Here is a 15,246-nt window from a genome sequence, read left to right as displayed (position 1 = left end):
TAGAGGGATACGGGCCAAACGTGGGAAATTGAGACTAGCTTAGTGGATTTTTTTTTTAAAAAAGGAGTGGCGTGGACAAGTTGGGCCAAAGGGCTGTTTCCATGCTGTAAACCTCTGTGACTTTATGACCTCTACAAGCAAGACCGATTGGTAGACTTTGATCTTTGGTTTGAAACACGAAAAATCTCCTTTATTTATCCCCTCTAAATGAAGAAATGTATTCTTCTTTCAGTCCTAGATGGTCAGCCCATTTTTCTGAAATTCTGATCAGTGGTTCCAGACTCTAACCATGGACAACCGACTCAAGAACAGCTTCTTCCCTGCTGCCATCAGTCTTTTGAATGGACCTACCTTGAATTAAGTTGATCTTTCTCTACACACTAACAATGAATGTAACACTACATTCTGCACTCGCTCGTTTCCTTCTCTATGGACGGTATGCTCTGTCTGTATAGCACGCAAGAAACAATACTTTTCACTGTATGCTAATATACGTGACAATAATAAATCAAATCTAATCATGGGAAGCAACATCTCAGTATTTACCCTGTCAAACCCTCTTAAAAAACGATATATGTTTCAATATGATTTCCGTAACTCCAGGTAATATCAATCCATTCTGCTCAATCTCTCCTCATAGGATAGCTTTCTCATCCCAGTATACATCTATGTGCTTTTGCTGCACTCCCTCTGAGGCAAGTATATCCTTCCTTAGATTAGGATGCTAAAACTGTATGCAGTGGTCTATGTCTTTTGTAATTGCATCAAGAATTTCTTACTCTTATATTGCAACCCCCTTGTTAGCGAAGGCTAACATATGCTCATTGTTTGCTGTACCTGAACAAAATAAATTGAACAATAGAATCATAGAAACCCTACAGTACAGAAAGAGGCCATTCGGCCCATCGAGTCTGCGCCGACCACAATCCCACCCAGGCCCTATCCCCATATCCCTACATATTTTACCCACTAATCCCTCTAACCTACACATCTCAGGACACTAAGGGGCAATTTTAGCATGGCCAATCAACCTAACCCACACATCTTTGGACTGTGGGAGGAAACCGGAGCACCCGGAGGAAACCCACGCAGACACGAGGAGAATGTGCAAACTCCACACAGACAGTGACCCAAGCCGGGAATCGAACCCAGGTCCCTGGAGCTGTGAAGCAGCAGTGCTAACCACTGTGCTACCGTGCCGCCCCACTGTGCTACCGTGCCGCCCCTATGGATAGTTCATTGTACTGGTGGCAATTAGACAGCTTAATAGAAGAATCAGAATGTGAGGATAACAAAGACTTTCCACTTTTGTATTAAAGAACCTTCTTGACAGAAAAGCTGAAAAGTTCCTCTTCCATCAGCCATATTATTTGAAGGTTTTTGTATAATTTCTTCTATTGTTTATTAAAGCCTTTTTTTTAAAAATTGAGGTGCCATTGTCATCTGTCTAAGAAACAATAAATCCATGTTAAAGGCTTTGACAAAGGGTCATCTGGACTCGAAACGTCAGCTCTTTTCTCTCCTTACAGATGTTGCCAGACCTGCTGAGATTTTCCAGCATTTTCTCTTTTGGTTAAAGGGTTACCAGACAGCACTGTTAGTGGAACTCTACAAATTGATGCCTGTTTCACTTGAAGCAGCAAACTGCATTATTTTTCCTAACTACATGTACAGAAACTGGCAATTAGTATGCATTAAGTAATTCCTAAAATTGACAAGTGTTACCTGCACACGTTGTGTTTACTTTCCCACCATAGGTTAAATTTCCTCACATTTAATCTATGTTTCTTAAGCACAGAAGGACCGCGAATGAACATTAGTGTATTTCTTTTTTCTTTCCTCACTCTCATTTTCATATCTTTACTTCAACTGAGAAGTAGGCAGGTCATCCATCAATTTCTCCAACACAATCAATGTGATGATCACAAAATAGACATTGTTCTTGTCACCTCATGGTAAGCATTCCTAGGAAGCTGTCCCAGGTGAGATTTAACCGGTACCATTCCAAATTGACAGTTTGAATGATGGAAAGCCCTGGGATTTGGGACACAGCCATCTGGAAATTGTTGACAAAAGTTCCCTTAGTCTGTCAGTTATGTTGAGCAGACAAAAACTGAAGCTGTCTGATTATGAACCTAATATCGTATCAACCATTTTGCTAACTTAATGATCAGTTCCCATTCGCCTTTGCTGTTAGAGTTTCTCTAAAACGTGGAAACTTAAGCTAACTATAACTTTAATGGCCAATGTGTGTGCATTTGTCAAAACTGTACATCTAGCTAATAAATTTAAGTCTATTTGAATAATAAAGGGAGATAAATTTGATCATAAGACAGTAATTTATTTACTCAATAATTCTGAGATCCAAACTTCTTCAGTTTATAATCAGCTGGATGCTTAAAAATACTTCTTTAAATCCATTATTATCAATCTTTGCATTTTTGAATGTTTGTGCATTTGATTATGCTACTGATTTAATGTGAACACCAACTCAACATGTTGCGAATGCTTGAAGTATGATGACATTACCCAAGAAGGTTAATGATTGCCCCATCTAAGTTTGTTAGGAAATCTACAGTTAATTATAAAGGACCTAGCATATTAACAGGTGTTTCTATTTGCATCCTTGATAACTTCCAATATCCATTACAAAGCAATTTTTTAAGGAATAAAGTATTTCATCCTTCAGACAAATTAAAATTGTTACCCTTTTAATTATCAAATGATATAGGAACGAACTCAAATGTTCTGCTTCTAAATTACTTTCAGATTGAGAACTAATTAAAGTTTCAAAATGGCTACTGACCTGATCTCTGGTTCCATAAATTATTCCAGACTTGTCACATTTAGTGCCATATTATTTGAAAGATTACTACTGTTACTATTGGACAAATAATGAAAACTTTAACAATGAAGTCTTGTTTTGTTTTCATATCTGTCACCCTAAACTACAATGGAATGCGGCATTGCAATAGAACATAGAACAGTACAGCACAGAACAGGCCCTTCGGCCCACGATGTTGTGCCGACCTTCATCTGAAACCAAGATCAAGCTATCCCACTCCCTACCATCCTGGTGTGCTCCATGTGCCTATCCAATAACCGCTTAAATGTTCCTAAAGTGTCTGACTCCACTATCACTGCAGGCAGTCCATTCCACACCCCAACCACTCTCTGCGTGAAGAACCTACCTCTGATATCCTTCCTATATCTCCCACCATGAACCCTATAGTTATGCCCCCTCGTAATAGCTCCATCCACCCGAGGAAATAGTCTTTGAACGTTCACTCGATCTATCCCCTTCATCATTTTATAAACCTCTATTAAGTCTCCCCTCAATCTCCTCCGCTCCAGAGAGAACAGCCCCAGCTCCCTCAACCTTTCCTCATAAGAGCGACACTCCAAACCAGGCAGCATCCTGGTAAATCTCCTCTGCACTCTTTCCAGCGCTTCCACATCCTTCTTATAGTGAGGTGACCAGAACTGCACGCAATATTCCAAATGCGGTCTCACCAAGGTCCTGTACAGTTGCAGCATAACCCCACGGCTCTTAAACTCCAACCCCCTGTTAATAAAAGCTAACACACTATATGCCTTCTTCACAGCTCTATCCACTTGAGTGGCAACCTTTAGAGATCTGTGGATATGGACCCCAAGATCTCTCTGTTCCTCCACAGTCTTCAAAACCCTACCTTTGACCCTGTAATCCACATTTAAATTAGTCCTACCAAAATGAATCACCTCACATTTATCAGGGTTAAACTCCATTTGCCATTTTTCAGCCCAGCTTTGCATCCTATCTATGTCTCTTTGCAGCCTACAACAGCCCTCCACCTCATCCACTACTCCACCAATCTTGGTGTCATCAGCAAATTTACTGATCCACCCTTCAGCCCCCTCCTCTAAGTCATTAATAAAAATCACAAAGAGCAGAGGACCAAGCACCGATCCCTGCGGCACTCCGCTAGCAACCTGCCTCCAGTCCGAAAATTTTCCATCCACCACCACCCTCTGTCTTCGATCAGACAGCCAGTTACCTATCCAATCGGCCAACTTTCCCTCCATCCCACACCTCCTTACTTTCATCATAAGCCGACCATGGGGGACCTTATCAAACGCCTTACTAAAATCCATGTATATGACATCAACTGCCCTACCTTCATCAACACACCTAGTTACCTCCTCAAAAAATTCTATCAAATTTGTGAGGCACGATTTGCCCTTCACAAATCCGTGCTGACTATCCCGGATTAATCCGCATCTTTCTAAATGGTCGTAAATCCCATCCCTAAGGACCTTTTCCATCAATTTACCAACCACCGAAGTCAGACTAACCGGTCTATAATTACCAGGGTCATTTCTATTCCCTTTCTTAAACAGAGGAACAACATTTGCCACTCTCCAGTCCTCTGGCACCATCCCCGTGGACAGCGAGGACCCAAAGATCAAAGCCAAAGGCTCTGCAATCTCATCCCTCGCCTCCCAAAGAATCCTAGGATACATTTCATCAGGCCCAGGGGACTTATCGACCTTCAGTTTATTCAAAACTGCCAATACATCCTCCCTCCGAACATCTATTTCCTCCAGCCTATTAGCCTGTAACACCTTCTCTTCCTGAAAAACATGGCCCCTCTCCTTGGTGAACACTGAAGAAAAGTATTCATTCATCACCTCGCCTATCTCTACTGATTCCATACACAAGTTCCCACCACTGTCCTTGACCGGCCCTAACCTCACCCTGGTCATTCTTTTATTCCTCACATAAGAGTAAAAAGCCTTGGGGTTTTCCTTGATCCGACCCGCCAAGGACTTCTCATGTCCCCTCCTCGCTCTCCTCAGCCCCTTTTTCAGCTCGTTCCTTGCTAACTTGTAACCCTCAGTCGAGCCATCTGAACCTTGTTTCCTCATCCCTACATAAGCTTCCCTTTTCCTTTTCACAAGACATTCCACCTCTTTTGTGAACCACGGTTCCCTCACTCGGCCATTTCCTCCCTGCCTGACAGGGACATACCTATCAAGGACACCCAGTATTTGTTCCTTGAAAAAGTTCCACTTTTCATCAGTGCCTTTCCCTGACAGTTTCTGTTCCCATCTTATGCCCCCTAATTCTTGCCTAATCGCATCATAATTACCTCTCCCCCAATTGTAAGCCTTGCCCTGCCGTCCGGCCCTATCCCTCTCCATTGCAATAACAAAAGACACCGAATTGTGGTCACTATCTCCAAAGTTCTCTCCCACAACCAAATCTAACACTTGGCCCGGTTCATTTCCCAGTACCAAATCCAATGTGGCCTCACCCCTTGTCGGCCTATCCACATATTGTGTCAGGAAACCCTCCTGCACACACTGCACAAAAAGTGCCCCATCCAAACTATTTGACCTACAAAGGTTCCAATCAATATTTGGAAAGTTAAAGTCCCCCATGACAACTACCCTGTGACCCCCACACGTATCCATAATCTGCTTAGCAATTTCTTCCTCCACATCTCTATTACTATTTGGGGGCCTATAGTAAACTCCTAGCAACGTGACCGCTCCTTTCCTGTTTCTAACTGCAGCCCATATTACCTCAGTGTGCATATCCCCCTCAAAGTGCTTTTCCGCAGCCGTTAAACTATCCTTGATTAACAATGCTACTCCTCCACCTCTTTTACCAGCTTCCCTACACTTACTGAAACATCTATACCCCGGAACGTCCAACAACCATTCCTGTCCTTGTTCTACCCACGTCTCCGTAATGGCCACAACATCGTAGTCCCAAGTAGCAATCCACGCCCCAAGTTCATCCACCTTGTTCCGGATGCTCCTTGCATTGAAGTAGACACACTTCAACCCATCTTCCTGTCTACCGGTACCCACCCTTGACCTTGATACCTTCCCCAATACCTCACCACCCTCAACACTGACTTCTGGACTACAACTCCTTTTCCCACTCCCCTGACAAATTAGTTTAAATCCCCCTGAAGAGCCGTAGCAAATTTCCCTCCCAGGATATTGGTGCCCCTCTGGTTCTGGTGCACCCCGTCCTGTTTGTAGAGGTCCCACCTTCCCCAGAACGTGTTCCAATTATCCACGTATCTGAAACCCTCCCTCCTGCACCATCCCTGCAACCACATGTTTAAGTGCACTCTCTCCCTGTTCCTCAACTCGCTATCACGTGGCACCGGTAGCGTACCAGAGATGACCACATGTTTTGTCTTTGCTCTCAGCTTCCAGCCGAGCTCCCGAAATTCCTGTTTTAAATCCCCGTCCCTTCTCTTACCTATGTCGTTGGTACCAATGTGTACCACGACTTGTGACTGTTTCCCCTCCCCCTTCAGAATCCGGAAAACACGGTCCGAGACGTCACGGACCCTGGCATCCGGTAGGCAACAAACCATCCTCGAGTCTCTTTTGCTGCCACAGAACCTCCTATCTATCCCTCTAACTAACGAGTCCCCAATAACTATTGCCCTCCCGCTCTCCTCCTTACCCTCCTGAGCCACAGGGACGGACTCAGTGCCGGAGATCCTCTCACTGCGGCTCACCACTGGTATGTCGTCCCCCTCAACCGTATCCAAAGCGGAATACTTATTGCTAAGGGGAACGACCACAGGGGATCCCTGCACCGACTGCTTCTTCCCAGCCCCTCTCACCGTCACCCATCTATTTTCATTCCGCGGAGTAACTGTATCCCTGAAGCTTCTGTCTATGGCCATCTCTGCATCCCTAATGATCCTAAGTTCCTCCAACTCCAGCTCCAGTTCCCTTACACGGTTTTGGAGGAGCTGCAGATGGATGCACTTCTCACAGGTATAATCAGCAGGGACACTGACGTCGTCCCTCACCTCGAACATAGTGCAAGAGGAACATTGCACTGCCTTCACACCCATCCCCTCTAGATACCTTGCCAGCACCAGGTAGAAACAGCAAAAAATGAATTAACTCACCCCTGCTCGCCCAAGCCCTGTGAGCCAAAGCCCTACAGCTTTCACTCTGCCTCCTGCTCACTCTGCTGCCCGCTAACGACGCTGCTCGCTCAAAAGTGCGGCCTACTTTTAAACCCTCCAAAAACCTTCCCAGACTCCTGCTGGGCCCACTTCCTGTTTTAAAAAAAACCTCCGATTTTTTACACAAATTTAACTTAAAATAAATAAATAAATGTAGTGAACAAACCAACTGCCTTCTCCTCAGCCTGGTCCTGTGGAACAATGAGGCTGAAAACTGCAAGTTAAGCACTTTTAAACCCTCCAAAAACCTTCCCAGACTCCTGCTGGGCCCACTTCCTGTTTTAAAAAAAACCTCCGATTTTTTACACAAATTTAACTTTAAATAAATAAATAAATGTAGTGAACAAACCAACTGCCTTCTCCTCAGCCTGGTCCTGTGGAACAATATTTTGGTTTCATATGTATATCTTTAATTATTATATGATAAGGGCTCTTTGTTCATGTGGGATCATTATTCTTCACTAAATTATTTCAGAAGTTTAGAGATGCCTTATTGTAGGGGAGAAAGGGTGCTTCTTTACACTTATCTCTCAAACTGATGAAGCCAGGAGAGAACAGTCTTCAATGATGCATGTTTTGTGTCCACTTTCATGATGCAGCTTGAAAAAATTGCATAAGAAAATAATCGATTTGAAAAGCAGTTTTTATCTTCCAGCAGGAACGTTCAGATACAATTCTAATGTTCTTGAATGCACGTGACCTTTGCTGCATGTGGAGAGGGTAATACTAAAGGGACCATACAACCATTTTCAGCTTCACTACTTTGTATCTGAACTGCATCAGCTGTGCAATATCTGGATTGAGACAGTGCAAGCCACTGATTTAGCAATTTTTCATATGAATAGCATATTGTACCAAAAATGCAACTGAAAGCAGCTCACATATTTTATGGTTAATTAATACAAACTGCCCTGACATTTTTTAGTGTATTTTTGTAGATGTAAACTTTTACCTAACAGCAGCAGTATGACCTGTCAGGAAAGCAGATTTTAAGTGATCTATTTTTGTGAAAAATATTACAAATAAGGTATAGATTTAAGTGAGTTTAATTTACTATTTTGTGTAGCAAGGGTACCACTCTAGTTAGATTCATGTTAAACTGAGGTATTTGCATGTATGGGGCTTTTGGTTTCAGTTCAAAATATGTTTCTACTGTGCGAGGTGAATTTGTGATGTGTAAAGTAAATGAGCTGGGGAAAGAATGAGATGATGCTTAGCTGTCAGGGGGCACTTTAGGGAAAAGACCTCTTAGAGTTTGGTTTTAACTGGAAACCAAAGTAGAAAGAGCTTCACAGGGAGAGAAGGAACATCTCTCACTGCTTTGCTGGAAGAAAAGCCATACAATGGAGTAAGGGGCATGGAAGGCAAGCGTCAGAAACCTAAAGAACAGCTAGTTAAAGAAACTAGAGAAATGAAGAGAAGTTTCCATGAAGTCTGAAGTTAAAGAAACAGAGGAAACTGGAACTTGAAGTCACAGACAGAGCTGAGCATGAGTAGGCTAGTGAGAAACTAGAAAAATATCTGAAGTACTAATGTTCATGATATCTTACTACAACCTGTGAAACAATAGATAGAATAAGTGGAGCAATAAATGGCTGGATCTCAGTTTGTGCAAAAGCACTCAAGACAAAGGAATCCTGGAAATGAGTGTTGGAAAACCTGAAGGTAGATCTTTGTTACAACTGTGGAGAGGAAGCCATGTTTGAAAGAATATTGGAAAACCTGAAGGTGGATTCTTGATGAAAACAGCTGTGAAAAGCATTGGTTCAAAGAAGATTTTAAAATGTGTTGTTTTGAGAGTAGAATTTGAAAACTCTTGTGACAATCGTCTGGAGGAAATTTGAGGAGAAATCCACAGAAGCTCAATTGAGTGGCATCTGCCATTTGGTTTCAGGGGGCATTGTCTGACCACAGTCAGCCTGTGCGTTTGAAGGGATTGTGTTTTTATTGAGAACATTATAGCATAAGCTATATTTTGTAACCTGTGTTAACTTTAAAATCTGTGTATGTTTGTATAAATGAATGGGAGTGAAGGAGTATTGTATTAAAGTCAAGCTTTTCATATGTAATAAATGTATATTTTTGTTGTTAAAAGCTAATTGGCATTCCTGTTCTTCCACACTTTCTTAAAAAAACGTTGCATTCTTCTGAGCAAGGATTCCATTCTGGGACCTTCCCGTCCATTGTAACACCAACTGGGATCATGACAGACCTAGGAGTCTAAGCCCTCTGGATTCAAGCCCCATTCTAGCAAATAAGAACTTAATTAAATTGTCAGTTCAGTGCAGTAGTGAGGGACGACCGCATTACCAGAAGTTCCATTTTTCAAATGAAATGTTTAGTCACATGGACTTGTCTGTCTCCTGGGTAGACAATAAATATTTTATGTACTATTTAAAGAGGAGAGAAGTTTTATGTCCTGGCCAGCATTTATCCCTCAAACAACAGATTTCATAAAAACAAATTGATTGGTCATAATCTTATTGCTGTTTATGTGAAGGGGTTGAACATGAATTGACAATCAGGTCTATCAACAAAACAAGAGTGACCAAGTGTCAAAAATAATTAGTTGACTGTGGAATATTTTGGACATACTAAGGTACAGGAAGGTGCTGTATAAATGCAAGTTTGTTCTGCTACCTATGGTTTCAATGAGTTGTGTAAGTGAAAGCGTTGTAGTTTAAAGACATGCATGCATGAACATGTAAAATTCAAGATCTAACTTGTGTTTAAGTATGCATAATTCATGTTTAAGCAGTTTGATAAAATACCGGAATTGTTGGTTATCTATTCATGTGTTTAAATTTCATTGCAGACTTATTTCTTACCACCAAAGAGCCTGATGGAATTAAATTTGAGATATGGGAAAACAAGGTATTCCATAATTTGATTTGACTTTTTTAGTAATGGGAGTGATCGGCAATGGAAAATGTGACACAAATGCATTGTGATGTTGTAAGATTGAACTTTAGGCACTTTATGTGGAAAGATGGCGAGAGTTTTGCTTTGTTTCCAATTGTGCTATATCTTCCCTGGGATATTTGTTGACTCTGGAACCCTGAAGTGGAAAATTATTCCATCCCACAGTATTAACATCACTCATCTTAATGAGCACAGAACATGTATCTTTAAAATCCATGCAACAATATAATGTTTTGTGATATTATCGAACTGCCATCTTTTTGCATATGGTTTGTTAAATGATTTGCAACATGGGTGGTGATCTTCAAAGTTTAGTTCTCCATCTGTCTGAATGATTGTGGCAACATTTCAATCAGATTGTAAACATATATATCTCATCATCTTCATGTTCAGTGTTAATGAAATTCATTATCCCTTAAGCAGATGTACCTAAACTTCGTTAAATTTCCAACTAAATCAGAACTGATTTAAAAAGTGTTATTGCTTAGAAACTTTTCTTATTGTAATGTGTACAGAGAACACTACAAAAATGATAACAAATAAACATGAAATTCAAGTAAATTCCTTGATGAGGAATGGCAAGGGATGTGGATATTGACTTGTACCATCTCTACCTGTAATAATTACAGTTACAATTATATTTTGAAATGGCAGTCAGGTTTACTATTATTGAACCATTATAGCTTGCCAATTTGTGCAATGTTATCAGTTGGTATTGCAATAGATCCTGATATCTTAATTGATTTCCTATTAAATTTGTCATAATCCAATGGATTCATTATAATATCATTCATCATGTAGTATGTCGTATTCATCCAAGGTTATATGGACAATTTTGCCAAGTTAAGGTCAACTGCAGAGAATTTTTGTGTGCCATATTTTAAAGTAGAGTTAATTAAATATGCAGCAGTTGGCCTGCGATAAATTTGAATTCGCTGCAGTTTGGGTCCATTGTCCTTCTGTCATCACTTTGCAGGTGGTTTTATGTCTCAGCAAAACAGTATTGCCAATTTGGTACATAACATCTGTCAGGTTATATTAAAATTGCAGTGAAGAACAATGAGAGGATAAATAGACTAAATAGTAAAGCTTTAAACCAAAAAAACAAACTTCAGAGTTCAAAAGCACAAGTCTTTAAAAGTGAGAGAACAAATTGTTAAAACTATTAAACCATTTGAGGTCCTTGATTTAGTAAACAGGGGTACAAAGTGTTAAGCAAAGAGCTAATACTAAACCTAGTCAAATCATTAGTTAGATCACAGTCACAATATTTGGACATCTTACTGTATACAGAATGTCAAGGTTATGCAGAGGGTGTTGAAGAGATTCCTTGAGATAATATCAGAGATCCTTCGATTAAAAGAAAAGTCTACAGAAATTGGATTTTCTATTCAATTGTAAAAGGTCACAAGATGATCTGATAGAGATGTTTAAAGCAATGAAGTATTAAAATTTATTTCCACTAGTGGTGGATCCATAATCACAAAATATATTTTAGAAAGAAAGAGAGAATATGACAGGTTTGTAAAAAATTTAAAATGCTTATTTGGATAAAGATTGCTTGAACTGAGAGAGTAGAAGAAGCCAGATCCAAAATAGCTTTAAAAAGTTAAATGGATAAATGTTTGAAAAGAAGAGTTTGGACAAAGTGCATGAGAATGAAACTTTATTGACTCCTTTTTCAGAGACCCTGCACAGGTGTGACATGTTGTAAAAATTTATAATTATGTGGCAAGCTTTTATACCTGAATCTTGTAAATTATGCTCAAAGTTCTAGAGTTTGCAAATTTCTGTTGTTGAACTATTCTGGTATGATTTATTTGTTAGTGGTGGATGAGCTTGCCGAGAAACATGTTACATTATCTATGTTTGGAATAGTTATCCCCATTTTTAAATTATATCCAAAATGTTTTCAATTCTATAAAATACTGGGGATGCTACAAACCTGAGACAAAAACAGAAAATATGAGAAATACTCAGCAGGTCAGGCAGCATCTGGGGAGAGGAGATGGTTTCAGGCCAATAACCTTTATTTAAAACTGGAAATAAAGTCTCAAAAAAAGCTAGGACCTTCTCTTGCCCTTTTCTTACACACCACCAGCCTCCACACTCATCTTCTGCCACCTGCAATGTGATGTCACCACGAAACACAACTTGTCCTTCCCTCCTCTTTCAACATTTCAACTGAATAGTTGTCCTAGTCCATTCTATCACAGCCAACACCTGCTCTGTTTTCTATGACGTCGTTCTATATAAGCACAGTAGTTGCAACACCTGCTTCTCCTCCCATCCCACGATACAGGCCCATAAAACTTCTTTCAGGTGAAAGAACAATTCACTTGTACTTTCAATCTATGCTGCATTCTTCACACAATGCAGTGTCCTGACAGTTGGGATTCCTAAACAGATTGGGTGATCATGTTGCTGCACGTTTTCATTTCAGTCCACAAGCATGACCTTGAGTTTCTAGTCACTTGCCATTTTAATTCTCTGTTCCACTCTCAGTCTGTCCTCAGCCTCCTACACTTTTAAATGAAGCTTTCCACTGGACATTTGACAACTTCAACATTGAAATCAACATTGATTTCAGTAACTTCAGATCATAACCACATTTCCCACTTTTTTCGTTCTCATGAACTTTGTCCAAACTCTTTTCTTTTCAAACATTTATCCATTTAACTTTTTAAAGCTATTATGGATCTGGCTTCTCCTACTCTTTCAGTTCAGGCAATCTTTATCCAAATAAGCATTTTAAATTTTTTACAAACCTGTCATAATCTTTTTTTTCCTAAAACATATTTTCTTGTGATATGGTAGTGTTTTATAAATTTTAATGCCATCAAGGAGTATGGGGAGAAAGTGGGAATATGGCATTGAGATCGAGGATCAGCCATGATCATGTCAAATGGCGGGGCAGGCTCGAAGGACCAAATGGCCCACTCCTGCTCCTAATTTCTATGTTTCTAATCTGTACTGCTATTGCCTTTTCCGTCTCTACTAGACCCATCTCCTGTTTATTTTTTGTCTCTTTACAATGCCATTTTCCCGAGCATCCTATAGTATTCTTACCTTCCATCCTATTATAGACCTTTCCTTTTGGCCTTTCTTTCCCTCCTCCTGTTCCTTATTTCCCAACCCCTCAATTGAGTAAAAACTGTTACATTTTCAACTTACTGCAGTTTTGATGAAAGGTCTGAAATGTTAAATTACTTTCTCTTTTCTGCCTGACGTGCTGAGTTTTTCCAGCATTTTCTATTTTCATCTCAATTCTATCCCTTTTACCCCTCTAATTTGAAGCAATTTATCTTTTTGGTGTAGATGTACTTGCCAATTTATATAGACTCATTGCATTCAATGGTATTACAATCACATAGTCCCCCATCATCATCTTGGGGATTGTCATAAACCAGGACTTGAATTGGAGCAACCATTTAAATACTATGGTTTCACAAGCACATTAGTGGCTGGTATTCTGCAGTTAATGGGGCACCTCCTGACTGCACAGCCTCTCCCCATCTGCGAGGCACAAGCCAAGACAGGGTGACTCTTCACTTGCCTGCATGGATGGAGCTCTATCCTGATTTGGCTATCATTGCTGGGTCAAAATCCTGGAACTCCCTATCCAACAGCATTGTTAATCTGCAGCGAGTCAAGTAAAAGACCCACCACCACCTTCTCCAAGGTAAATAGGGATGGTCAACATAAGTAGGCCTTGGACACCCACATAATGAAAAATGTTTCATTACTTTTGCCATGTTCTCACAAAAGTACTGAAGTGTAAATTCAGAATGAAAAAATTTTGAATGTCAGCTGGAAGAATGTATAAAGCTTGGCTGGCTTTGGCAATGCTTAAAAATCTTAATAGGACAGTGTCTCATGATCTCTGTACAAATCTTATTTGCAAGTGAAAACTGAGCTTGTTCAAAAAAATAACTTGCATGCTTCTAATTGATCATCATGTATTTGGAATATGATAAAGTTTCTTTTTACAAGTAATAAAACATTTTTTTGAACAGCAACTATTGTGATGGAGGAAAATGTGGCAACCAATTTGTGCTCCCACAAATGGCAAATAATGGTGACTTTTTTTTTAGAATTATAGAAACCCTACAGTGCAGAAGGAGGCCATTCGGCCCATCGAGTCTGCACCGACCACAATCCCACCCAGTGACCAGTTAATCTATTTTTATATGGTGTAAGTTGAAGGGTAGAATGTTATCCAGGACACCTCAAGAGCTTCCTGTTCTTCTTTGATGAATGCTGTATTATGTTTTTCATCAAATTCTGCCAGGTTCAGTCTTCCTGTTTAATATGTCATTATAAAGCTGGCACCTCTCTCTAGGTAGCATTTGCTCAATACTGTGAACAGTCAGCCTTGTGGGAATTGTACCCACAGGCTTACCACTCATATTGAGATTGCTATCAAGCAAACCAAATTGATCAGACTATATCAAAAGTGCAACATTTTTAAAAAATTACTTGTTCTGGATCAATAGGTAAAACATTAAGAAACTTGTCCTTAGCAAAAATATTTTTTTAAATTATAAAGCAGCACACTGATTGTGTTGAGACTACTGCTATAAATGTGCACGTATGGAAGAAATTTTCTTTGTAATCATTTGTCCACAAACTTACTCTCAACAGGATGGAAACTTCTCAAAAGCCCCTGCCCCATATGACACGAAAAAGCCTCCAAATGCCAAGAGAATTGGACAGTCGGCTTTTGCTGATTTTGGTAAGATTTGCTGATCCTTTTCCTGCGCTTTGTTCAAAAATGTAGTGGTTAACATAGGTCTATTGAATCCAAAATGCAGAAAATGGGAGCAGATTTGCTGCACAAAGCAGAACGGAATTCTTTCTCTGATTCTGTTAAAACAGCCAATAATTAGAATAAACAACCACTCTTGGAACCAAATGCTCTGCTAAACTACACAAAACAAGGGGTGGCACGGTAGTGCAGTGGTTAGCACTGCTGCTTCACAGCTCCAGGGTCCTGGGTTCGATTCCCGGCTTGGGTCACTGTCTGTGTGGAGTTTGCACATTCTCCCCGTGTCTGCGTGGGTTTCCTCCAGGTACTCCGGTTTCCTCCCACAGTCCAAAGATGTGTGGGTTAGGTTAATTGGCCATGCTAAATTGCCCCTTAGTGTCCCGGGATGCGTAGGTTAGAGAGATTAGCGGGTAACATGTAGGGATATGGGGATAGGGCCTGGGTGGGAGTGTGGTCAGTGCAGACTCTTTCTGCACTGCAGGGTTTCTATGAAGACGTGTGCCTTCATTTTAGTTTTCTGAACAGTAAAATTAATCCTTTTATTTTAGTAGATTATACAGTGTATAT

General features: G+C 40.3%; 1 protein-coding gene across 1 annotated transcript in view; it reads left to right on the top strand.

Annotated features, from left to right (window-relative positions):
- itfg1 (integrin alpha FG-GAP repeat containing 1) overlaps positions 1-15,246 on the top strand; it is a 274,792-nt gene that overhangs the window by 82,251 nt on the left and 177,295 nt on the right. Inside the window, exons 7-8 of the mRNA XM_078210834.1 lie at positions 9,805-9,863; positions 14,556-14,646. Of these exons, the coding sequence (XP_078066960.1) occupies positions 9,805-9,863; positions 14,556-14,646 (150 nt within the window). The remainder of the gene's footprint in view (positions 1-9,804; positions 9,864-14,555; positions 14,647-15,246) is intronic.

Source organism: Mustelus asterias, chromosome 4, assembly GCF_964213995.1.
Source record: "Mustelus asterias chromosome 4, sMusAst1.hap1.1, whole genome shotgun sequence".
NCBI classification, from domain to species: domain Eukaryota; kingdom Metazoa; phylum Chordata; class Chondrichthyes; order Carcharhiniformes; family Triakidae; genus Mustelus; species Mustelus asterias.
This window is presented reverse-complemented; position numbering and strand designations above follow the sequence as displayed.